Source organism: Asterias rubens, chromosome 1, assembly GCF_902459465.1.
Source record: "Asterias rubens chromosome 1, eAstRub1.3, whole genome shotgun sequence".
NCBI classification, from domain to species: domain Eukaryota; kingdom Metazoa; phylum Echinodermata; class Asteroidea; order Forcipulatida; family Asteriidae; genus Asterias; species Asterias rubens.
In genome coordinates, this window is record NC_047062.1 from 25,522,541 (window position 1) to 25,549,701 (window position 27,161).

The 27,161-nt window shown below is 38.1% G+C and overlaps 1 protein-coding gene across 1 annotated transcript; it reads right to left on the reverse strand.

The window, feature by feature from the left end:
* Positions 1 to 1,404: 1,404 nt before the first annotated feature.
* Positions 1,405 to 26,558, reverse strand: LOC117290184. Its single transcript, XM_033771478.1, has 4 exons — positions 26,541 to 26,558; positions 8,573 to 8,746; positions 4,116 to 6,251; positions 1,405 to 3,419 (listed from the first exon to the last, which is right to left on the reverse strand). Exons 1-4 carry the CDS (start codon positions 26,556 to 26,558, stop codon positions 3,318 to 3,320), a joined length of 2,430 nt encoding a protein of 809 aa, XP_033627369.1. The 3' UTR covers positions 1,405 to 3,317.
* Positions 26,559 to 27,161: the final 603 nt, after the last annotated feature.

Sequence of the window (27,161 nt, forward strand, 5' to 3'; positions counted from 1 at the left end):
GATCACATGTTTACTTAAAAAGTGTTTCAAGCAACCGTTTAGCGTTACGGTCGGGATGCAAGGCGCCCTCTGTTGATTGCATGCAGCTTCATCCAATGTCACGGGGAGCCCACAGTGGAAAACATATTTGACAATAGTGATACTACTATAACGCACAGAGCAAAATGTAGATATGCCTAAATGCATTAAGCTGCTGCGTATAAGAACATACTTAAGATGTGACAATGATGCAGGATAAGCCGTTTGTTGGAAATGCAAGATCCATAAAATGTCTGAATATAAATCAACATTATGGTTACTAATTTAATAACTGTTTGATCGGTCTCCTTGTAAATATACATATTAATTTGTAGAATGTAAAATAAGTGTGCAATCAATGCCTTAATACAAAATAGTTTTTTGAAATTTGTTACATATTTCTTTACACCTTTTCAACGATCATAAATATCTCTGTACAAGAATTTTAAAAACTTGATTCAAGTAAATCATATTTACGTTCATTCTTAATTTGGGTCGGTCAAACAACCTTAAATATAGTGATGTGGAATACCATTGGAGAAAAATACAATACGATACGTGTACTTTTGTTCACACAATCAATAACGTCCATATTTACCATAAAGTTCGTGTTAATCTCTTTTGAAATCCAGAAAATTCGGGTCAATCTGTCAACAAGGCTGACAACTCACACACACTTCATGCGACCTTTTTGTGAAGCAATCGGGTTGGCATCAGAGGTATATTTCCTTGCCTTCAAGTCCCTAGCACCTCAAGTCTAACCGGGGGCACCATGTGGAATGGCTTTTTAGTCCCAGCATATTTCAATGGGTTTTTCCCTCCATAATTTGAGAAGCGTTACTTACAGTAAAGCTTCTCAGCTTGTGTAATCCAGATTCTTCTTCCCATGCGGAAATAACTGCTCTAGATCTGAAAAACCCTACCACAGTTTTATATTTTCATAGGTTAGTTTTATGGTATATGTCTACAACGATTATGGGATTCAAACAGGCAGTATGTCGGTCCCAATAACCAAACGTATACAACCTCTTGATTACTCCGGAGGACTTCTTCACAGTGTATACATATTATGATGATGAAACGAGATACACAATCACATTAAAGGCAGTGGACACTATTGGTAATTGTCAAAGACTAGCCTTCACAGTTGGTGTATCTCAACATATGTGTAAAAAAACAAACCAGTGAAAATTTGAGCTCAATCGGTCATCGAACATGCGAGATAACAATGAAAGAAAAAAAAACACCCTTGTCACACGAAGTTGTGTGCGTTTAGATGGTTGATTTCGAGACCTCAAGTTCTAAGTCTGAGGTCTCGAAATCAAATTCGTGGAAAATTACTTCAGAGGGAGCCGTTTCTCACAATGTTTTATACCATCAACCTCTCCCCATTACTTGTCACCAAGAAAGGTTTTATGCTAATAATTATTCTGAGTAATTACCAATAGTGTTCACTGCCTTTCAGGTGGATTGTTTGAAGCTATGCATACATACCACAACCATGTGCTAAACCGCTTTTGTGGGAGAGTTGCACATGGTTGCTGATCCCCCCAAGTGTACTATAAATATTTATAGTTTCCTCCCAAGAATCACATTTCTGCGTGGAGTCAGACATAACCCACGCAACAATCCCTTCAAATATCACAACTCCATCTTCTGGTAAATATGTTCGGCTGACATTCATCAAACACTTGTGCTTGGATCCTGTACGTCTTTATGGAGAACCCCGCGCACATGGCACACAATGGCCAATCTCCATGCCAACAGAGTGACTATTGTATTATCCAAAGGTTATGACCATGTAGTGTATTGTCAAAATGGAATCGGCTTTGAGTGTTGAACTACGAGCATTGAATTAGTCCCACGTAGGCATATGTACCTTCCTACTCCGACTATTTGAGATCCTGCCTACCTAGAAGGTACACAGCATTTGTTGGATCTAAAGAAATTGCACACACAGAACAAAACACTCCCCCAAAAACAGGCGAGAGGTTTTACCAAAACCTCTTGAAATTAGCAGAGTTTTACAAAACAATTTATACCGAAACTCTCATTTTCATTACTTCCAAAAGCCTCAAGGATGTTTGGATTTCTGTTGTTGAAAAAACCCAGGTTAGCTGTCTGCTTACCAACCGAAATGACAACCACAAAACAAAATGGCATGTTGTTTCGACCCAGCATTATCTTTACATTAGTCTTAAACAACATAACCACCTTATATGCTTTGCGTATTTTTAATCAAAACCAAGCAGCAATTCAATAGTTCAAACAACCTTTTGAATTGAATTTGTTAAATAAAGTTTACTTAAGTTCAAATTTACTGAAATGTTTTGATTCAATATAGTTTGCTCTGTGACCAAAAGCTGTGCACATGTGATTATGCTGATGCGAGATGGCATTACCGTTGGCCATCGTCAGTAAACGTTACTACGAGGCTATAACAATAAAGAAGCAGGCAAAACTATCCCCGAGAGAAGCATTAATCATTTATCTTGATTAGTCAACAGCCTTGAGACAAAGACTAGCATCCACAGGCAAGCACAATACGCATTAACATCAGTGAAGTGCGTTGATGTATTTTCCTTTAATAAGTCATCTCTTTTCGAAAAGGGGAAATCAAATCTGCCAATGAAGTTTAATGTTTCCAGGAATCGTTTGCCATACACAACGTATACACAATGCTTGTGATGTACAATGAGTCCCAAAGTCACTCATTTGATGTAAAATATTAAAGGCACTGGACACGTTTAGTAAAATAAATGTCAAAAACCAGTATTCACAGTGGTGTATCGCAAACATAATAAAGTGCATAACATAACAAATCTGTGACAATTTGAACTCAATTGGTCATTGAAGTTGCAACAGAATAATGAATGAAAAACACCACTGTTGTTCAAGTGTGCGCACTTTCAAATGCCCCCCAAAAGGGCCTCAGGTCTTTTAACATTTCAGTGAGAAATTGCCCTTCTTCAGAGGGAGCCGTTTCTCACAATGTTTTATACTGTCATTGCTCGTTATACCCTAAAAAATGTTTTTAATGTTAACATTTATTTTGAGTAATTACCAATAATGTCCACTGCCTTCACTGTTGCGAAGTGTAAATGAAGCAGCACTGTACAATCCATATGTTGTATAGAAAGATAGCATAATGTATGTACATCTTGCACTATGTATTAATAATCCAACGATAACCAAGTACGTTGCTCCGGTTGCTTTAAAATCTCCGCTCAGATGTCATGAACTCAAGTCAACTTTACAAAATATTATTTTACTTGAAAAACAAAATGGAAACTTGCTTCTCAGAGAGCTACTTCTGTTAGGCAATTGTCAAGCATGAGATGAACTTCCGAAGAGCTGAGAGCGGGCTCTTTAGACCAACAAGACTCCAAGATGTTGATCAGCTGTACATAAGAAAAAACAGGAGAGGAAAGAAGAAAAAGACATTCATTTGCTTGTCTCAATGTTTCATCCATTAAAACTTCGAGCGAAATGCAGAGTGTTATTATAATCATACACAATCACAAAGGTGTTATATACCATGTCTTAAAAGAAAATAACTTTAAACATTCCCCATAATTTTTGTTTTCTTCCTTAAAGCAGGAAATTAATAAGTTTTTTTTTTCATTTTGAATTTAACATCACCAATTTGAAAGAATGATAGGCCCCCTACATCACAACGTTCTGAGCAGGATAAATCTTCACATTAGGTCCAAACACTAAAACAAACTGACATGTTGCTTCCCAGCAGGAAATGTTTCAATGTTTTAATTGCATGACAGTGTGATTTTAACTAAGTAAAGTACACACATAGCTGCGCTTCCATACTTGTCCAGATAGTCATTGACAAATGAGCATAACATTTAACACTTCTTTATTGATGATCAGAAGTCAACTGGTCCATTTAAACTATTCTTTAATCTAATCAAGAAAATTGTGTTATTATATTTCCAGCATTTTGGCAAAATAAGGCTGAACATGCTATGTTTATCACACACACAAAATGTATGAAGGTTGCAATACTGTAAGGATGTTTTGTCGGGTTCAATTTGCAGGGAAAATATTCAAAGTATCAAAGTATCAAAGTATCAAGTAGGTACCTGGTTATAAAGACACCCGTCATAGTCCTTGATGGAGTCAATCCACTGAAGAACTGCCTGGCCACATCCCTGCTGTTTCCACCAGAAACCAAGAACCACCTTCGGTAGACACGGTAACAAGGCTTGCAGTTCCTGACAAAAGTTCACATGTTGCTGGGTTATCCCCGATGTTGGGGTCCTCTTCGAGCCGGCTACCTTCTTCCGGACGCTCTGCCTCTTCGGCTGCATCTGATCTTCAAAGCTCCTCGATGAGTGGTTGATGCGTGAAGACTCACTTATGGATTCCAAGATGGCGTCTTGACGGTGGAGCTTCCGGATGGAAGCTGGAATGCAGTGTGACGGGTCGGTGTTGGTCTGAACTACCTGACCTGACCTGGCTACAGCAGAGGGTGACTGGCACACGCATTGGTCTTCAAGGCTTCGGGATTGCCGCTGCAAGGTGCCATTGGCAGATGGACATGATGCTTGATTCTCTGACGGGCACTGGCTGTGAGCACAACACATACGAGAGGCAGAATCTTTACTGTCCAATGAGTTACTTTTATTACAGGCTACCTGACCGTGGCAGGAGCTGGGCCTTCCTCGTCCCATGTCCAACAGTCTAGGACTGTCCGGAGCATGGATGCTTCGTCTCTGCATGCTCACGGGAAGGGTTGCTGTGCTGCCAGGAACGATGGTTATATTGTGCGGGCGTGGAGCTCGCTTCCTCACATAAAACTGCGAGAGTGAACTGGCAGATCGTGCTACAGTTACCTTGGTTTTACTATTGCCCTTTTCCCCGTTCACAACGTCACCGTTTGGTGATTCTGTTCTTTTGTTGTCTTTATCAACTTGCTCTTTCAAGTCACCGTTTTGGAGTTTATTTACTGCTCCTAATGTTTGTTTATCTGGAGTAGGAAGTTCAGATTCTTCAAGAGTTTGTGGAAGCCTCGGCTTGACCATCTGAGTCCTTTCTACCATGATATTTTGTTTGTAGTGACCGTTCGGCACTGTGTGATTCTCTACCCAGGTCTCAACATGTTGCCCTGTCCCCGGGCGTGTCTCGCCTGTGCTGGCAACAAAGACACCATCGTCCTCGTTCTCTGGGAAGGCTTCAAAAGTACCATGCATATCTGGTTGGTGCATCCGTTGACGTTTCATCATCAGGTGGGACTTTGGTTTAAAACCTGGCAACATAATGTCTTCCTTTCTGGAGTTTGGCGGATCACTACCACTACTACGCATTGAACTTTGGTGCGACGAAATGCCACTGTCTAAGCTACATAAACTTCCCCTTTTCGAACAGTTCGATTCATCCATGGAATAACAATGATTCAAATTCTTTCTGCCGTTCTTTGGAGTAGGCTCAGGTCTGATCTTCTCGGACCCAGTCACTATTCTTTCAGGAGGTGCATGTACTGTTACACTTTGTTTTGGGGTGCAAGGTAAACTATCCTTGGGTGAGAGTTCGTCATCTGATGCCATCATGTCAAAGTACGGGTTGACGATGCAGCAACTTCCATCTTCAGTCATCTTGGCCAGGCTTCTCTTGGCCTCCTCCTTCGTGGCAGACCCACTGCTAAGCTCCTTTTGTGAGCTTCCACTTGACGAGTCTGACTTTGAGTACTTGGTCCCAGTTCGCTGTTGACTTTGTATTGTCTTCTCACTTGAGAACTCTTCGGTGGGATAGTGCTTGTGCCGTTTAGTCCTCCTGGGGTAGGTTCCAATCTCTTCCCATGATGGGTGATCGGCTGGGGACGAGGATGAGTTAAACTCCTCCACGGAGTGGCACCGGCACTTCTCTCTTATATCAGCCACTGCGTTCTCCCAGCAGTGTATGGCTGGCCCATTATCTGACAGAATATCATCCGTACTACTTCCACACGAGTCCATAGAGCTACTCAGATTCCTGTTATGGACGTGGGCATCTTCGTCGTCTGTCCACGCCTCCCTGTTGGATGGAGCGAGTGTCCAGCCCCGGGTAAGCCGTTTGAGGCTGCGGTCCAGAGTCCATGATTTGGAGCTGCCGGCCATTTGTCCGTCCTCAGGCACTCGGATCATTTTCAACCAGGCGATCATTTCAAGTAAGAGCAGTGCGAAGGAGCGCACGTCGCCTGCTAACATCACTTTCACTGGTATTTCTCGCTCTGGTTTCTGCTGAAGAGAAAGAAAAAAATAAAACTTTGTTTTATACAACTTGTCATAACATTCCAAGTAGAAAAGTCTTTTTGAGATATGGTGAGGAAACTATATGAGTGCACTGTATGATTTGGGAGTGCACTGTATGATTTGGGAGTACGCAGAAAAATGTACCCAAACCAAGTAGTGCTACAGTAATGTGTCCACGATATCTCAAACTGGCTTATTGTTATTTGATTTGGTTTGACGGTGATATACCACACAACGCTTGAAGCGCAAGGTACATTATAAGTATCTCCCCTTTAGCATAGCCATATCCGTTATGAAGAAAGGTATTTGCGGATTGACAATCCAGGAAACTGTAAAGTGTGCTTGACTAAAGTCTGTTTAGGACCTCAAGCATCTCAAGTACTTTCCATTGTGAAATGGCAGTTACTGAAAAAAAAACAACAACTAAATATTCCAATGTCACTGGATATACTACTTGAAGGCAAGGGAAAGCAGCCTTTTTCAGATCTCTTATCGCTTCGGGTATGCTCATTTTGAATGGAATATTGTTGTATTTTACACACTGAAAACTCCCGGGTCAGAATTGATCCGGATTATAATTGTCTGGATTACAAGGCTGATCCTTTGTCTGGGTCATGCTAACCGGGAAACTGTGTAAAACATTACCCGGAAAGAATCGAAGTGACGCAGAATCTGAGGCTAAATCCGATTTTGTAACCACTTTGGGGGTCAGTCAACAAATTGATCAGGCACACTGGGACCATTGAACCGTACACAAAGTCTTGTAATATTGGGGATCGTGGTTCAGGTCTAGGTTCTTGTGTCCTTATTTAGCATAACAAATTGTCGGTCGGACGAGAGGTACACGCTCAAAATTCAAAAGTAAGAGCTTACACTCTATCTGGGCCTAAGGGGGCATGACCCTTTCTGAGTCAGAACGACCCGGTAAAAAGTCAACAATTAGATTGTTTAACTCTCCTTCTGGGGCAGCTCGACCTATTTCTGATTTAGTGCAATATAAAATAACTCCGTGCATTCACTTTTTATAGGATGGGCTTTTGCTAAGGCTGCTGCATCAGATTGTGCCAAATCACTTTAAGAGTTGCCACTCCAAAATGGGTCTCATAATTCAAAGATATAACTTTCCGTACCTGTCATAAAAAAACATTTTTGTTAAGACACTAAGTGGAAGCAGATAAGGCGCTCTGTATTAGGACATGATTCTTGATACATTAAACCCACCACTCGATTGTCACACAGAAACTGAATTTTGTTTTTTATTCGAATAAAAACAAATAGTTATACTGTCAACAGCAAAATCCTCGTGCATACAACATCCACAAATATAGGTTGAATTTGTTGCGCTCTTGTAAGTTCTATATTATGTAAGCCCCAAATGCCTTAGCACAAATTCACTGCGCTTTAACATGTACCAATAAATGAGTTCCGAAGTGCTGAGACAATACTGCATGTATTTTCTTTGTAAGGAAATATCCACAAAACAAGACACTTGATTTCGAAGAAGCCTCGGGTAGAGTAAGAAAAATACTAGATTGCTTCGAGTAATGTTTTGCTGTTGAGACAGGCATTTAAAGGCATGGATACTATAGGCAAATATTCAACAAAATTGTTAGCATACACACTTACTTGGTAATAACGAGTAACAGAGAGCTGCTGATAGAACAAAGTATAGTTATAAACGACTCCCTCTGATATGAAGTAACGTAGCTTTTGAGAAAGAAGTAATTTATCACTCAAATATTTTGATCTGAGAAAGACCGCAGGCCTGAAGCATTTCTAAGGCATCTGAAAGCACACAAATTATTTTCAAGATTTCCCCCCATTTTTATCTGCAAAATCAATGGCTAATTGAGTCCCAAATATTCACAGAGTTGTTATTTTATGCATATGAGATTTTGGGATACACCAAGTGGGAACACTGGTCTTTGACAATTACCAATAGTGTCCAGTGCCTTTAAAAAATGCTATGTCAGATTTTTGGCCGATTTGACCCCAATCAATAGGTATTTTGATGGGGGTCGAGAAAGTTACAAGCTTTCATTTGAGCCATTGCTCGAAAAAGTCCGCCAAATATTAGTAGCAGTGAAATGAAGTGCTCAAAATCACGTGACCAATTCTTTTGTGTTTTTTTAAGAAAAGTTTCAAATTTTTGTCATGGTTCCTGACCATTAAAAGTAAAAGTTAAACTTTTTTTCGTTAGAGCGGGTTATACTCTTTGAAATACCATTCACTCAAAAAAAGTCTACTTTTTAATGTTTGGGGCCAAAAATCTGACATAGCATCTTTAAAATAAATAAATGCATCTTTACCGTTTCTTGATAGACTGTAGAGCCAGGTACATTGGTGATGGCGATACCTGATGCGTTACCAATGGAGTCGTCTCTGGGTGAATGCTGATCTTTGCTTTCATGAGATGATGATGGCTTACGAGTCAGGTCTGTGGCCCTGGAGAAGTTAGCGATGACTACTTTAATTGCCATAGTCTGTCGAGTAAAAACAAATAAGTAAGAACATTATCTTAAAAGGCAATCAGAGGCACTTTTTGTATTTTCTCAAAACAATTGTTAGCATAAAACCTTACTTGGTACCGAGCATATTAGAGAGAGCTGTTGGTAGTACAAAACATTGTTAGAGCAACTCACAGCAAGAGGTAATTTCTTACTCGAATTTGGATAGGCTTCATGCTTTAAGTCTTTTGATATTTTTTGGGCTGGTAACTGAAATTGCAATTTCTGTTGAGCAGGATGGTTTTGTGCTTAAAGTAAATTTAATGGCCCATGCGCTATGAACTTTGGCCTATGAGAAATATAAATAGAGGCCCTATAATATTAATTCTGAATAAACAGTTTTTTAATTGAGCAACAGTTAAAAACAGGCGACTATACTCCACTAGGGTAGATGTGTAGATGCCAGTTAGATGCATATATTTATTTATAGCGTATAAAGCAAATAACATACAGCCCTCCGTTGGTGAACATGCTGCCTTGTGGCAATTGCAGGTAGTTAACAATTATAAACCATGAAACAAATGGGGAAAACAAGGTTTGAAGTGTACATAAAGATTGTTAATGCTCGGACGAAATTAGGTCAACAAGCATTAGCAGTGACATTAATTATTCGAGGTCTCATTGCGACGAAGGAAAGTCCATTAACTGATTATAGATTGGTCCTCCAAAACGTAGACCGTGTTTATTTTACGATGACAAATGTTGTTAGAAGGGAATCAGATAAGACTTTTGAAAGCCAATTTCTATAATAAATGGGACTTCTCTACCGTTCCTAAGAAAGTTGTTCTAAGTTTGATATTTTTTACAAGTGGGTAATTGAAATATCGTATTGGATGATTGTTAATTCTAGACAATAAACCGTTGCTCAGGGATAAAAAAAACACACTACCGTTCCTAAGACAGTTATTCTAAATTTGATTTTTTTTACAAGTGGGTATTGAAATATCGTATTGCATGATTGTGAATTCTAGATAATAAACTGTAACTCAGGGATAAAAAACACACTTTCTTCTTTATAGATAAAATGTGTTGGCACGAAACCATCCATACAAACATTAACATTTTTACATTGAACATGTACTTATATTTTTTACTGCAGAAAGTCCGTTGTTTACTTTATTTTTGTTTCGGTAATAATGTAGCTTTAAACATTGGTTTACTTTTGTTTGGATAATATACAATAAAATTAGATTTTATTTCAAAATGTTGCGTTTTTGTTAAAGATGTTGCCGACAATTCTTAGCAAATCATGTCCACTCAGAAAGAATAATCCGTGGAATACACAAACCGAGAGCAATTACTCACAGTGCCGCTTCTGAAATTCAATTTTTGGGGATAAATCTGATACATTTGTCCATAACCACATTGTTTCAAAGTGCAATGATTCTTGTTATACTTCCGAAAGCAGTTGAAGGCTTCTAAAAACAGGTTTTTATTGCCATTAATTTCAAGAGTGATTATAACATGAAAACCTTTCCTGGCTCGATTGATAAAACCTGTTTATGCATCCTGTATAAATCCACTTACTATCCAAACAAAGCATCGCACTTTTAATTTCTATTCACAGTTCATAAAAACAAAAGCTACTTTAATTTTCAAGGTTTGGGATAATAATTTTATGCCCATGGGCATAAATTATTTATGATTCAGAATATACTTTCAATACTGATTAGTGTACTTTGTCATCACACTTCCGGAATCAATTCGTGGTCGAAATAATTTGTGGCACGACTAAGTATTTATAATTTAAAAGAGAATAAATAGCCCGAGCAAGTTGAAAAATGTCTTGCTTAATCTCCTTTGACCCGTGTTTGAGTCATTGTGACACACATTCCGGTTCAAACCGACCCACAACTGACCCCTAAATGGGTCAGGCCAAAAGGCACCCTTTATACAATATGAGTCGATTTATAAAAAGAGTCCTGTGTGTTCTGACCCATTTATGGGTCAGAATTGTGTCAATTTGACCGGAGTTTGTGACCGGAGTTTTTGTCACAATAACGCAAACATGGGTCAAAATAGACTTGGCGAGACAGCTTCAACTTGCGGGGGCTCCTCATTATTTATTTTTAATTAGGAATACTTAGTCATGCCACAAATTATTTCGAAAGGAATTAGGAAGTCTGTGATGAAAAAGAACGCAGATCGAATTTTGTTGTTTTTTCCAAAATCAATAGTTAACAGATCCTTTAATCTGAATAAGTAATTTCTAGTATCACCGATTCAAATATATCACTACATGATAGGCCAATATCAACTAAACGCAGCCACAGTCGGGCTAAATGGTACACCCCTAAACGTCACTTCCCCTAAAAATGAACTAGGTTCCATCAAAGTATACTCATGGCATGCACTCTTTTTTTCTTTTCATATTTTCTGTCCAAATAAGCAGCACAAACGTGCCGAGCAAACAAGCCAGTCGTCGGTGAGTTCAATCCCGTCTTCCCATAACATGAATCCCCTCTCGTGCCCCGGGGCTGTTCCGTCTGAACCCAGTCTCTAATCAAGATTCGACTCGTCTGAATAGCCCAGGGAGAATGAGCGAGAGTGTACGTAGTTTGATAAAAAAGAGGGCATCGTGAGAAGGGATACACATGGAGACTGCAGTAGACGCCAGTGCAGATGTTTTTATTCCACCGTCATGGATAATGTCTGCTTATGGTAGGCGCCGCATACATTCAAAGTAAAAAACGGATATTCATACCAACTTATGACAACTTGGCGTTGAGCGAGAGTGGGATGTGAACAAAATACCTCAGGATTAGCGCGTCAGAAAGTTTTTCTTGTGGTTTATAATTAATTATGGTAACATTACAATAGATTAGAAAATAGAGTTAGCTGTTGCAAACAACTTACCAACCAAATGGACCGAGAGTATAAATGCAAAAAATAGTTAATGGCCTGACGTTTCGACCCTAACAATAGATTGTAAGAAAAATTAAACTGTTTTCGGTATAAATATGGGGTGAAATCCACCCCTGGTTCTTTAAAGGCAGTGAACTTTATTGGTAATTACTAAAAATATTTATTAGCATAAAACCTTACTTGCCGGTAACGAGTAATGGGGAGCTGTTGATTGTATAAAACATTGTGAGGCACGGCTCCCTCTGAAGTAACGTAGTTTTCGAAAATTTGAATTCGAGACCTCAGATTTAGAATTTGAGGTCTCGCAATCAGGCATCTGGAAGCACACAACTTCGTGTGACAAGGGTGTTTTTCTTTCATTAATATCTCGCAAATTTGACGACCGATTGAGCTCAAATTTTCACAGGTTTGTTATTTTATGCATATATGTTGAGATACACCAACTGTGAAGACTAGTCTTTGATAATTACCAATAGTATTCACAGTCTTTAACATCTTTATGAAACATCCCGTATCAAGCTTATATCTTTCAAATCCTCCTCCAAAAGACCCGAAGATGAAGACCGCTTTAAATGGGTTGGGTATTTTTTGTACGACACAAAGGAAAAAGCTTCCCTTATATAATATTACTTGCTGTAATTTTTGAGAAATGAGTTCAAACAATGTCACGAAAACACAATGGTCTTAAGAGATAAACATTTAGCATGTATACAACATATTCACGCGACTCTCCTAAACACATTGCTCTGTGATTTTCACTTTGTCTCAAAAACTTGACGACCAATGAAGCTGAAACTTCAAAGGACGAATGAGGAAACAGGTTACTGCTATCTGGTTCTTAAACAACATCTTTATCAAACATAATACATCTTCCACATCCTCCCTCCAAAGACCCAAAGGAGAAGACTTCCTTTAAGATTGTCGTCAGAGCTAGACTGCCCCCAAAGCACCTAAGGCTAAAGATCCTTAATGCAGGGGCAAACACACTCCATCGTCGCCTTCCTTCTCCCAAACTGGTTCTTATCAAATTGTAGAGTTAAATATAAACCTTTAATGGTTTTATGGGTTAGGGGTCGAATGAATTAGAATGAGTTTGGGGTGATGGATAAAAAGTCAAATGGGTTGTTTATTTCACTTTCTGTTTGTACGTGAAGCATTTGTACGCGAGTGGAATATACAATTTTGGATATGTTTTTATTGAAAAGAAACGTATTAAATTAGAAGGGAATTGAGGAAATATTATGGTGTTTAACTTTCTATAGTTGTTGTTTCTTTCATATCCTTGTTCTGATAAGTCAGAGTGTGCAAGTGCAACGCATTTGTTTTTAACATAATAGTTCGGACTAAATTAGAAACCACATAATCTCAAACTAAAGTTTTAGTCTTTTGCTCGAAACAAAGCTCGAGTACAGCTCAAATTCAAATCACTCAATTAAAATTGAAGTTTATTTCTGATATCTCATGATACGATAAAAAACGGACCGCGATCAAAGACGCTTTCGACAGAAAGTCCTTAAATGAAAGCTGAACCCATTCTAACAAGACCAAATTAACTTCACAGTCAATATGTTTTGCTCAAAACAATGAATTACCACTCCATTGTTTTGTCACGTCATGAAATACATAAATTTGGTTGCTTTGGACCACAAGGCAATTGTATGTAGTAGGCCTATTCTTTGCTATATTATGACCGCCGTCATTCTAGTTCTACTGTTAGGCCGCTGCCATATATTGAAATGAGATGAAAAGGGGTAAACCATCCTTTATACCTCAAATAAAAAAAGAGTTTGTATTGATAATGGCAAGTTCTTTAAATTTGATTTAAAATAAGAGTTGTTATTTAACCCCGGTAACAACTAATTCATTTTATCAATTTGTCTTATTATTACCTGCAAGAGGATTGCATGCCTAATTGAATAACAAAACTCCACATGCTGGGGGAAAAAATACTATTACAACAGAACACATGAATAAAAAGCTTTCGACAGAACCTCCCGAAATAAAAGCTTTCAGCACAACCCTTTAAAACCCGGCATAGAAGTCAATTAATCTACAAGTGACTGAGCTTCTCTATGTTCTCTGGAGCCAACTGGATTGCCTCTGGGCTTCTCGTCTTACTTCCGTTAGAGACAGAGAGAGAAAGAATGAGAGAGTGAAAAACAGAAATTAAAAAGAAGACAGTAATAACAAAACAAGGCATGCAACGGAGCCAAATCTTTCATCCAAACTCATTATTCAAATCAGGAATATTTTTGACGTCCATAAAATCTAATTGGCAAGCCCATTGGTCCCCTAATTCCCATCTAATCAGCTATCGATTAAATTACTCTGACCTAGAGTCTCATTAAATGCAAGTTAGACGTAATTGATCACTAGGAATTTTATTATAAGGGGACATTTCGCTACCGTTGCAGCTGTATGATGCGGACAAAATAAATACACAGGCAAAGTCTTACATAATTTGTATATTTACCTTGCCTATGAAAATTTAGTAGAGGGCATTTAAACCTTTTTTTTGATGGATCCACAAAGCAATAATATTTTTGTTTAAACACATGTCATGACACAGCGAAACGTGCGGAAACAAGGGTGGGTTTTCCCGTGTTTTTCTCCCGACTCCGATGACCGATTGAGTCTAAATTTTTACAGGTTTGTTATTTTACATATAAGTTGTGATACACGAATTGTGCGCCTTTGGACAATACTGTTTACCGATATTGTGCAATTGCTTTAACAATGGCTAGCTTTTAAACGATGTTTGTGCATCCACACATGACACCAAATTGTTGTTTTTTTTAATTTCCCTTTTTTCCATCTATGTATTGCTTTAAATGGCTTTCAGTCCAATCAGTCTTTACTTAAAACTGTCGTGACAATAATATAAACCATACTTTCACATTGAATAAAAAAGTCACTTGCAACTATACCTTTTTAAAACATTATAAAGAGTTTCTCTTCCTGTTTTTTTTCTTTCAATCATAGCAGTTGAGTACGCAACTGACTTCAGTCAAATCATGAAACAGTGAGGAAAATATTGGAGTGGAACTTGGGTTTTAAATTGCAACCCTCTGTTGACTGCTTCTGTCATCTAGAGTTATTATTTTTTTTTTGAAAATTGTCTGCCGGGTTGAAATTAAACAACTGCATATAAGGGCCTTGGGGCATTCAAAAATGAAAAAAAAAAAAAAATGAAAAGAATGATTTTATTTTATTTTACAATCTTTATGAATTATTTAAAGGCACTGGATACCTTTGGTAATTGTCAAAGACCAGTATCATCACTTTGTGTATAACGACATTTGCATAACTTTACAGATCTGTGAAAATGTTGACTCAATTATTGGTCATCAAAGTTGCAATAGAATAATTATTGAATGAAAAAATAACCTTGTTCCACAAAATCGGTTTGCTTTCATATGCGTACAAAAGGCTACAAGCCTGAAGTCTTTTAATATATGAGTGAGAAATTACCTCTTTCTCAAATAAAAAGTTACTTCAGAGGGAGCCGTTTCTCACAATGTTTTATACCATCAACATCTCTCCATTGCTCGTTACCAAGTAATTGTTGTGTGCTAACATTTATTTTGAGTGTCGATTTCACAAAGAGTTAGGACTCGTCTTATCTCGAGTTAGGACGAGTAAGGACTGCATGCTACAGTGCAGGGTTGGGACTCGTCCTAAGTCAAAAGATTAATCCTAAGTTAGGAAGAGTTTTGTTGCATGGATTTCTAAGGAATTATGTGCTTTTACATCCTATATAAGTATGTGCTTTACATGGTTTATGTTCTGTGGTAAGTTTCCATGAAATTGGACCCTTATACCTAAAAATTACCAAGTCAGAATTGACCCGGATTCCGTGTCTCAGTGAGCCTGACTCTTCTATGAGTCAGTTTGACCCGGAATTTGTTTCAAAATTACACGTTAAAGGTTCAAGTTGCGCAGAGTTAAAACACTAACTTCTTTCCGGGTCAGCCTGACCCACAATGAGTCATTGGGTCTCATGAGATCAATGGTGGATCAATACTGAAACAGGATTATTTACAGTGTATTATTAACACGGGTATTTAGGTAAAAACCTTAAATCAAAAGTTGTATAATCACCGCGCCTTTGTAAGAGTTTACCGATGTATACACTTCAAGGAACTTCATTTGTACAGTATTAAGATTTCCATTTCCAGCGGATTTAGGTTTTTTCTCTCATAGTTCTTCTTGCTCAGACATAATTCATTTGATAAAAAAAGCTTTTATCAGCAATCCACCTACTCTGAAAATCTAAACCGCAGTAGTTTGACCGTTTGGATGCCAACCCACATTTGTAGTGGCAACCCAACCTTTGATATTTACAAGGAAAAAAACAAAAACAAAAAACACGAGAGATTAATTAGTTTTCCTATATGTCAGCTTTCCATAGACACAGAGCGGAACTGCAACCCTCTAAATGTTTTTTGATAACCCAAGCAATATTTGATGAGAAGGGAGTGGGTGGAAGTGACCCAAAACTGTCACTCCACGATCACCATGGAAACTTGATCAAGGTGGATCAGCACAATCCCACGTAGGGGTCCCCAGTGGGATTCAGGACATTGTTGGAACCCAAAAGTAAAAGTCTTTACTATTGCTCCCTTGCACTTGATAGCAATATAAGGAATACTACTGAACTGTGACATTTTAAAGTAAGTGCTACAACTATTAGCAAGAAACTGGTTCTCTATGATGCATGCTTTCTCTGCTGCATGAACTCAAATATAATCTGAGAGGAAAATGTCGAATTAGAATATTGTGAGACGATTATATTGCATGGACTCAAATATAATCTGAGAGGAAAATGTCGAATGAGAATATTGTGAGACGATTATTTTGTTTTCTCGACACTTTGAAGACCAATTGAGTCCACATTTTTACAGGTATGTTATTTTATACACGTGCTGGGATAAGACAAGTGAGGACACTGAGCTCGCATCTACAAAGAGTTAATTATTGATCTTAATTGTGAATCACTCTGAAATGCTAAGCAAAATGTGATGTCACAATGTAAATCACTATGACGATACTGACAACTCATCTTAGCATAAATCTTTAGTGCTTTGTTAATTTGAGCCCAGGGGTGGATTTCACAAAGAGTAAGGACTAGTCTTATCTCGAGTTAGGACTAGTTACTCGTCCTAACTTAGGACTATCCATGCAATTTTTATATCTCCTAGGACTAGTCTTAAGTTAGGACTAGTCCTAACTCTTTGTGAAATCGACCCCTGGTCTTTTATAATTGCCAAAGTATTTCCTGCCTTTAAATGAAATTAACTATACTTTTAGTTTCTACGCTGGAACACGAATGATTACAGTCATGACATGACAACGAACTATCTTCATTACTTGTCTGAGAAAGGAGCACACAATGCGATGTCCATATGCTCCCCAATCAGAGCAGATCCAGAAGAAAACTCACTGTTTACACACAAGAACATTATTGAGCAGCTAGAAGTATCCGCCAGAGGACAATATAGACAGAAGACGAAGATGAGATGAAATAAGACGAGGTTCCTTTATTTCCTCATCTCTTGAGGCACAATCCCTCACACACGAAAAAAACAGATAACCCAATAGAAAAGTAGGATTCAGGTGAGTCTATGACACGTGCACTCCACAAAAAACACTTCATTTTTTTGTCGGGGGAAAAGCACACATAAATGTAATGTCATCATGCTCCCCGAGCACGACAGATCCAGAAGAAGGCTCTCTATGTAAACACAAGGGCAGTACTGAGCAGATCCGCCATAGGACAATAAAAACAGAGTCACAAAGAAAACGAAGTTAAGATGTGGTTCCTTTTTGTTCTCATCTCCTCATAGAGGCACAATCCCTCCCACACGAATAACAGATAACCTAATTATAGCAGAATTCAGGTGAGTCTATGACACGTGCATTCCACAAAAGCTTCAGCTTGTATTATTATTATTGAGTGCACAAATACCCCAGGCTTTGAATCAGTCTTGTTCTTGAAAATGCAATATATTTTGCCTCCTCTTTCACAATTTCTTAAAGGGAGGGTATATGTTTGGTACCACTCCTAACATAAATGGAAATACGAACTTACTTGGTTACAAAAACAGCAGCCTTCGAAAGTAAACAGCATTTTAAGAATCATTTGTTAGTATAATGTGCAAATCGAGGACATTATTTTCATGCTGTCATGACGAATAAATATTGAATTCAATTTATTTGAACTTCACTTCGATTTCACTCTGGGTCGATTCTGTGTGATTCTTGTCCCATTTCTGGGTCATTACGACACCAATTCCGAGTCACACTGAACCTGAAACCGGATCAGGGTAAATTCAGACCGTTGTTTAGAGTGAACTTGAGCCAATACTAAAAAATATGGGTTTTTAAACTAAACAGGTTAAAATAACGCACATAAAATGTTTCTTTGACAAAATGTGTGTATCTTTGTCAAACAAACATCTCAAAGAAATATGTATAACCAACCAGCTCAATGGAGTAGGAGACTCATGGAGGGAGATTCAAATTATAGTAGAATTAAATTAAATACAAAATTGATGTTATATCATTGAACCGAGGTTACCATCGATGCACTTTTTCAGCCAAGCAAAGCAATTCGATTCCAACTTAACAAGGTATCCCAAGTTTACTCTCTTAATTAACTGTTGTGTAACTATTTGTTTACGGTTTACGTCTCACTAAAGACTTAATTGACTTCGAATGTATTGATTGAGTTACCTAAGACGAGCATGTGGATGAGTATACAGACGTCGTCTATGTCCTCATTAACAGTTTGTAAGTTAATTAGAATCCCGTATGTCAACAAAACACACAGGTTGCTTGCCAGGTGAAATGTGATTTAGATGGAACAATATTAACATCTTTAATCTGCATCGTCTCTTTACTGTTGGCCAAAACAAATCCATGATAAATGTTTGTTACGTTACAGTATGCTGAAAGATGCAAATATCAAGCTCTAGATTTATATGATTATGATTTCATACAGATAAACATTCAAATTTTCTGGATAGACTTAAAGGCAGTGAACATTATTGGTAATTACTCAAAATAATTATTAGCATAAAACTAATTATTATCTCGCAACTTGGACGACCGATTGAGCTCAAATTTCCACAGGTTTGTTTCTTTACGCATATGTTGAGATACACCAACTGTGAAGGCTTGTCTTTGACAATTACCAATAGTGTCCAGTGTCTTTAAACAGTGTCTCTCTTCAAGTTATGGAACAACTGAATTATATTTTATACGCCCACGTGCCATTTGCATTCTTATAAAGACGGTTATTGTGCTAAATCATCCGAACGAAAATCACTACGGTTACCTAAATTTAAGTTTCTCGAAATCATTCCTTAAAATTGCCTACAGTTTAATGGAACTTCACCAACCATCATGTTTCTCAGACGAGATATTGCATCTCGCCGTCTTAGAATATTGGTCATAAATGAAGCTGTTGGCTGTAGTGTTAAAACAATAATATTGTCAATGCAGACTGAAGAATGATTTAGAGTTTTATCGATATCATAGACGTGGTTTCTTTGGAAAGTTTTTGTTTATATAACCCAATCAATAACTTTACAAACAGACATATTAGATCTTGCATCTCGCCTTCCAAGATTATTGTTCATAATTGAAACAATTTAGACTGGAGTTATTGTTAAAGCTTTGATGTTATGAAGAGTAATTTAGAGTTTTAATGACATACACAGAATGTTTTAAACAAGTCACAATTCTCTCTGATGGTACAATAAATACATTAAAATAAATGAATGTGAGTATGACTTGCAAACGTCCCTAACATATTTCGATGAATTATGGATTAAGTTCGAACCACAATACACTACGTATGAATAATTGTGTTATTAGCCAATTTTACTGTCTGCAATTAAATTCACAGCATCACATTTAAAGACACTGTTACACTATTGGTAATTGTCAAAGACCAGTCTTCTAACTCGGTGTATCTCAACATATGCATAAAATAACAAACCTGTGAAAATTTGAGCTCAATTGGTCGTCGAAGTTGCGAGATAATAATGATAGAAAAAACACCCTTGTCACACGAAGTTGTGTGCTTTCAGATGCTTGATTTCGAAACCTCGAATTCTAATTCTGAGGTCTCGAAATCAAATACTTCTTTCTCGAAAACTACGTTTCTTCAGAGGGAGCTGTTTCTCACAATGTTTTATACTGTCACGAGCTCTCCATTGCTTGTTATCAAGTATGTTTTTATGCTAATTTTTTTTAATAACCAAAAGTGTCCAGTGCCTTTAAAGTACAGCTTCCTTGAAAATGAGTTCCTACTGCTAAATATTTATTTGTGTTATAAAGGTCAGCCGGCTTAGTTGGAAAATACTCATAAGACAATCTAAATCAACTGCTTAAGGGTAGGATTCCCAGCGTAATACTTGAGTAGTTGAGGGATTGGACCAACAAGGGATTGCACCGTATAGAGTGATGGCTAAACTACATGCAGCCACAAAGTAATTGTATCATGGCTGCCTATACGAATATTGGTCTCTGTGTTGGATGCTCAATCACAGGAAAGAATTTTGGCCAGGGATATGTTAAGGAGAATGGACGAGAAAGTGTAGATTCGTACATTGTATACGAATCTACACCATTGGTTATATAACAGTTCAAATGAATTGGGTTTCTCAATAGTAACAACACTAGTTAGCACAGTTAAGTGTGGATTCGTTAAAATAATCATGCTACACTTTCAACAATAGAGTGATGTCTCAGAAATAGTTTAAACATACTGACCAGTATGAACATTAAGTAGGATTTGAAACTTTGCATGGTGGAAGTGAGATATAGAAAAGTTTGCGGTAACACCATGTAATAACAATCTCTAAATGAGTTGGGGTGGTTCTGAAAAGAACCGTTGGATTAACTCGACGTTTCGATCAGTATGCTCTGATCGTCTTCTGAACATTGTAATTAAAGGGTTCTCTAACAAGGCAGAAGCGGTCAAAAGTAACATCGACCATCCACTAACCAGTTTATTTATCAGACTGAAGATTGGTAGGAGATGGCAGTCACTTCAATGCAAACAACAGGGGTCTAACCAAAGATCTGCTCAAAGGAAAACACAGCTTAACACAACACAAATATACTTATCAGAATAAGATTACCAGCCAAAATACCATGTTAACGTACTTTAGGAGGTTTACATAATGTACATCACAACCAGAAAGACACAACATAGATTTTGGACAAAGTGTGGATAGTTTCTGTCTCTTAGAGTTATTGCTTCACTTCCTTCAAGAACATTTGAATGCTCAAGGAGATTTGAAGAAGATCTCGAAATCAGGAAAATACAAATTCAATGAAATCACATGACTGCATGGTTTATGGCCAGATGATTTTATTTTTCATACAAAATATGAGATGTGTGCAGATTGTGTGAAGGTTGCTCTGAGGTAAGCACACCAGAGAGTCGACTATACAGGATGGTAGTTGAGAAGTGGCCGTCTATCAACTTGAAATTTAATGCACTGTCAACATGAAAAGCTAGCGGAACATTGAAAAGGTCAGCCCGTGTCTAAGAGGAGGTTTGGGGTGACAGCTTGATGGTTACATCACATCGCGATGAGCATCTCTTAAAGGCAGTGGACACCTCTGGTAATTGTCAAAGACCAGTAATCTCACTTTGTGTATCCAATCATTGCATAACATATCAAATCTGTGAAAAAATTCACTCAACTGGTCATCGAAGATGCAAGTGAATATCGAAAAGGAAAAATGCTTTCAGATCCATAATAAAAGGCTTCAGGCCTGAAGTATTTTGTTGCTTGAATGAGAAATTACCCCTTTCTCAAAAACTACGTTACTTCACAGGGAGCCGTTTCTTACAATATTTTTATACTATCAGCAGCTATCCAATGCTCCTTACCAAGTATGTTTTATGCTACGATTAATTTGAGTAATTAACAATAGTGTCCAGTGCCTTTGGAGTTTGGGCTGACTTTGACTGAATCTCGCATGAAGCAATTATAACAGAGTCATCTGCCTTTATGTTAAGTTCTGTCATGAAAAACCAAATTGTTGAAATTCAGGTGAACTTTGATAGCGATAAAAATCAACAATGAAAACTTCAAACTTAAAACCCTGCGGCTAGTGACCAGTTTGGTTGCGATACATGATTTGGTAAGCACATGCTTACAGGCAATTTCCATAGGTTTTGATGGTTAGTTTTGCATTTGTTACAACAAATTTTTTGTTGAGAAAATATAATTTGCTGTTGCAAGCTGCTCACCAACCTGTTATAAATGCAAAAATAGTTAATGGCCTGACGTTTCAACCCTATCAGAGTCTTTCTCGTAAGCTGAAATGTCATCTAAATGTTGCTTACATGTCACAGTGTTGCCTAGGTTAGTTTAAGCTTAATTAATTAATTAAGCTTTTTAATTTGGATTTGTCTATCAAATGACAATTGACATGCCGATTATATACACAAAGGATGCATGCGGAGTCTTGTTGTTCTGCTCCCTTCCAATCAAGAAAATGACCCCATGTTGATTGACACCCCCTATATGACGTGTGGTCTGGTCCAGCTCAGGATATCATGACATATAAGCTGATGATAAGTGTGTTAGATCGTCTAATTCTTCCTCCATGTTTAGACGTGGTTAAGTTAATGAAAATATTAACATTACGTCAGCGGCCTTTAGAATATATATATATATATTTTAAAGCCAATAATTAATTGCAGAACTATGTTCGATTTGATGTAGCACAGCTGTCTGAGAACTGGACGGGAACCCAAGTGCCAAAACAGGTTCAAGTAAATTTTTCTTTGGTTTTACACAAATATGACAATGCCATCTGTACTTTAGCAGATTGTAAGCAATGCGACAAGATGGTGAATTATTCATAGCTCAATTAGCCGTCAAGATTAGAAAACAAAGCTCGGCCAATTAACTCAATTAAGCCACGACAGAGTACGACAAGCCGTGCATTAAGCCAGTTACCACACCCGTCGCTACACTTCGTTTCAAGGGTGTTCTTATGTCATGATCCTATAGTCACACATACATTCTAATCAAAATTCAAGTGGTGTATATATGCTTGTTGTAGTTAATGAAATGTGAGAACTGAGTGATGGTGTAAAGAGTCAGTTAGCATTCATTTACATGCTGCTCTTGCAGGGGGTGATGCGTGTTTGCACAGTAACTGACTGTGAAAAGACTACACCACACTGTCAATCAACACTCCTATTCTGAGGACAATGCTGTATAACGTCACCTTGATCAATGGTGCTTCATAATTTTATGTCTTCACACCTCAAAAACTGTGGTGTTAAATTTGACACCATGGTAGTCACGTATTATAGATGCCGAAGAGAGAACCAAAACTAAAACAAGTGTCAAATAACAACAATGTAATTGTTTGAGCAGAAATTAATGTTATTTTAAAACCCTTGGTGTAAATGTGGACTCTTTTATTTTGTATAGGTGACAATGGTATCAATTTTAACACCGCTGTTTTTGCAATGTATAGCAACATATGACAGGTTAATGGTACATACGTGTACAAAGCACTTTTGCTAGTGGTTTGTGGGAAAAATCATTTGTGCAGGTTTGTGTACCGAATTGGAATCGAATTCGATAGAAAAATCTATGATAAGATGTCACTTTATCCTCACCAGTCTTGCTTTCCCCTCCCACTCTTTAAAAATACACTTTTGAAAATAACTTGCAGTAAATAAAAATCTCGAATTTCCTTTCGTTCACAAAATAAGCCCAACTTGTAAATTTACCTGAAAACATCTCAAATTGATTGATTGTAATGTCAATCAAACTGCACGTAAAAAGGTAACATAAAGATTCGAACAATATCCCACGTAAGGCTAGGATCAATACCCCGTCTGGGACCTAAGCTTGAACGTGCTAAAACTGTCATAAACAAAGTCCTTGCGCCTGCCTCATCACGTATCCGGTCTGGCAACCCAAGATGAGGTGCCGGGTATATTAAATGCAGTCCGAAAATGAACCGACCATATACGTCAGTAAGATTGGGTCGTTGCGTCAGTAGCGTGCAGTGACTCGCATGTAAAATTCCTTACGGGGTTTATGAAGGGTTGCTGGAACTTGGTCAGACGCTTTCATGGCAGAGGCATTGCTGTTAGGTCAAAAACTGATCGTGACATGCAAACGAGGTTGTGTGCCCGTAACAATCTCTGTTTCCCTTTTTGGAGTGTAGATTTCCACACCAGGGGCAAACTGGGGCGAGATTCCGATAGGCAATTGAAAGGGAAATCCACCCCAACGATGTAAAGTGAAATTAAACTTGTGACGTGAGACAAAGAAATGAGACAGCGGCCCTGTCATATGAAATAGCCCGCTGTTTGAGGGAGCAATCTCTTAAAATGAGCTGTCAATACTGAGAAACTGCACAGACCATGGTGACTTCAGCGTCATCTCGGCCTAGAAATATTCAAAGCCGTATATTGAGAGAGTTGCGACAACTTATAGAACCTATTAATTTTGTGTCACCAAATCACATGGGCAAATACGGGGTGCCAGACTAGTCTGCACGTTGGGGTGTGCTGCGTTTGGACCCCAAATGGCGTCCACCAATCAAGTGATTGACGAAAACTGTATGTAAATACAGCTCTGGAAAGGTTAGGATGAACGCAAATATTGAATACTCGGTCATGTTCGCATCCGGTGGGGGGGGGGGGGAATGTACACCTTGGGCGGGGCTTGAACCCAGAACCTTTCACCTTCTAGATATAGTGTCTGATCCATTACAACGAGATCAATCGGTGGCAAGACAATTTTATGCCAAATTGACATTCTGGTGCTCGGTATTTGGGCATGGTGTACCCCCTAGCCAATCTCTCTCTCAATACCAACACTGGTTTATGAATTGCACAAATCAATAAATTGATATTTCATTTACTAGACTGCAACACTTATTCTATAGGCATTGTAAAATCAACGGTTAGCCTTGTAGGATTGAACACATGACATTGTGACTGCATGTCCTGCAGTCTGACCAGACTTTACGGTGACCGTTGGGGGAAACCCTCTGGCCCATGGTACACAACTTGACTCCTAAAGAATTATCAGCGGCTACCACAAGCAATTTTAAATGAACCGTATTTTAGTTTTGCTCGTCGATTGCCCCATCGTCTGCCCCTTCAGCACGCATTCTATTCATTGTGAAATCAGCAGCTTGTAGGATTCGAAACCACAAACATGTGATTTCAAGTCATGAAGTTTGACCACTGTAACACGGTGACCGTTGGACGGGTACCCTCTGCCCCAAATCAGGCATGGTGCACATATTGACTCCAGTATAGAAATATCAGATACAAGCAATTTTAAACCACAACAAGGAATAAAGTGCATTTAGTTCTGTCTTGTCGATTGCCCCATCTTCTGCCCTTGCTGGGCCCCTTTGATGTAGGTCACTAAACATTCCAACTACATTAGAACAACCTTTAATTATTCATCCGTATATGTAAAATCTTTCCGTAGCTACAGCAAGATGCTTTATGACATCATGAATATATAATGAGTCTTCTCTTTCCTGATCAGGAGATCCCTCGGATGTTGCTGTTTCCCATGGTTACCGTCATCTTAATCAATCTCTGCTCTCTCCGGATGGTTGGAGACAGCTCAGAGCGATCTTATTCAAGAGGGTCCATCAAACATACGCTGGGAAGAGCAAACCGGGATAAGGCAAAGCTTCTTTGCTCAGAAACAAACTAAACATTAGACTGATATATAAACAAAATCTTGATGTAGAACAGTATACTCCCTGCAATGAACATTTAAAGGGAGTGTACACTTTGAAAACTAACTCCAGAATTTGATGGCCTAACAAAACTACTGGGCGAAGAAACGGGCTATAAGGCAAAGCTTCTTTGCTCAGAAACAAAACTAAACACAAGACTGATATATAAACAATCTTAATGTGGAACAGTACACTCACTGTATTGCGTATTTAAAGGGAGTGTACACTTTTAGTAACCATTTAAAAAATGAATGACCTTCAAGAGTGACTTGGTAAAAAATCACTCTGGGAAGCTGTTGAAATTATAACACAGTGCTTAGAAACAACACATTTTGAAGTAAGGTAGTTTTGGGAAAAAGAGGACGGTTTTCACACACAAAAATTAATCTGGGTAAGGCTTCGGGCCGTGTCATGACATGTGTTTAAAATAAATCCGTAATTCTCGATATCGAGAATTGATATTGTTTTACTGTTTTCTCAAAAAGTAAAGCATTTCATGGAATAATATTTAAAGAGAAGTCTTTCACCACTACCTTCTGTAAACCCTGTAAGTTATTTGTAAATCTGTGAACTTTTTTTTCTGTACCGAAAGGGTCCAATGGCGTTAAACTGAAGGTACAAAATCCATACAAAGAAGGTCAGGTATACCAGTTAGTAACTTACTTTAGGTCTACCCAGAAGCCCAATGAATGGTCATTTATAGACAATACCAATATATATATAGTAGACAGATAGAGAAACTAAAACAACATCTAACTGATCAATCATAAACAAAAACGATCTTCCCAACTGTCAAGAACATTTTTTCACCAGAAAATGTGAATCAGAGAAAGGCCTGAAATGAACGTTTCACATGTTAGCTTAATCGTAAAGTTTTAAATCCTTTATGTTTTGGTTCTGCATAGCAGTAAACCGCAATCAGTTGATGGATGCATCTTCCACGAACACATTAATATCAAACCTATTACCCTTTAAAAAAGGTTAATAGCTGAGCATCAAGTTTTGTAAGCTTTGCTCCCAATTTTGTCCTACACTAACACTAACAGCCAGAGGCCCTTCACAGCACTGCGTCAGATGATAATCAAAACCATCAATATCCATTCACTTCTTCTTCAAGACATTATTAAGTATTTTGTTTTACCTCGAGTCCTCGAGCCATTTTGGAAAGTGTATGAAGACAAAAGCAACATCCACTGCCATGGATAAAAAAAAATCGAAAAAAGCGGCGCATAGAGAATTAGGCTGCTTCAAGCCACGGCCAGACAAGCCTGTGCAAATAACAATCTCATTGAGAAATTGGGTAGAGAGTCACAAACAAAGTAGCCTTAAAGAAAATAAAATTAAAGTCACCTGGAAATAGATTTTTTTTTTCAAACATAAGAGTATATGCTTACGAACAATAAAACAATTTTTTTAGTAATTGTTTGTCACGATTTATATGTTTAAAAAATATATAAAGTTGTTTGGGGGGCTGACTCCGCCTACCCCCTTTGTGACGTCAATCGAGGCAGACTTTGCCTGCAATGCGTATAGTAAGCACACGTGCAAAGTACATGTACGTCCAAGTCGTGAGTTGGTACGTTTCAAAAAGTGTTTTTTGGCATTCAGCAGCAATACACCTTGTCGGCATTGTCGGAAAAAACCAGGTTTTTTTTTAAACGTACAAACTCACGACTTGGTCCGTACATGTACTTGTGGTTACTCTACGCAATACAGGCAAAGTCTGCCTCGATTGACGTCACGAACAGCGCCCTCTCGGGTC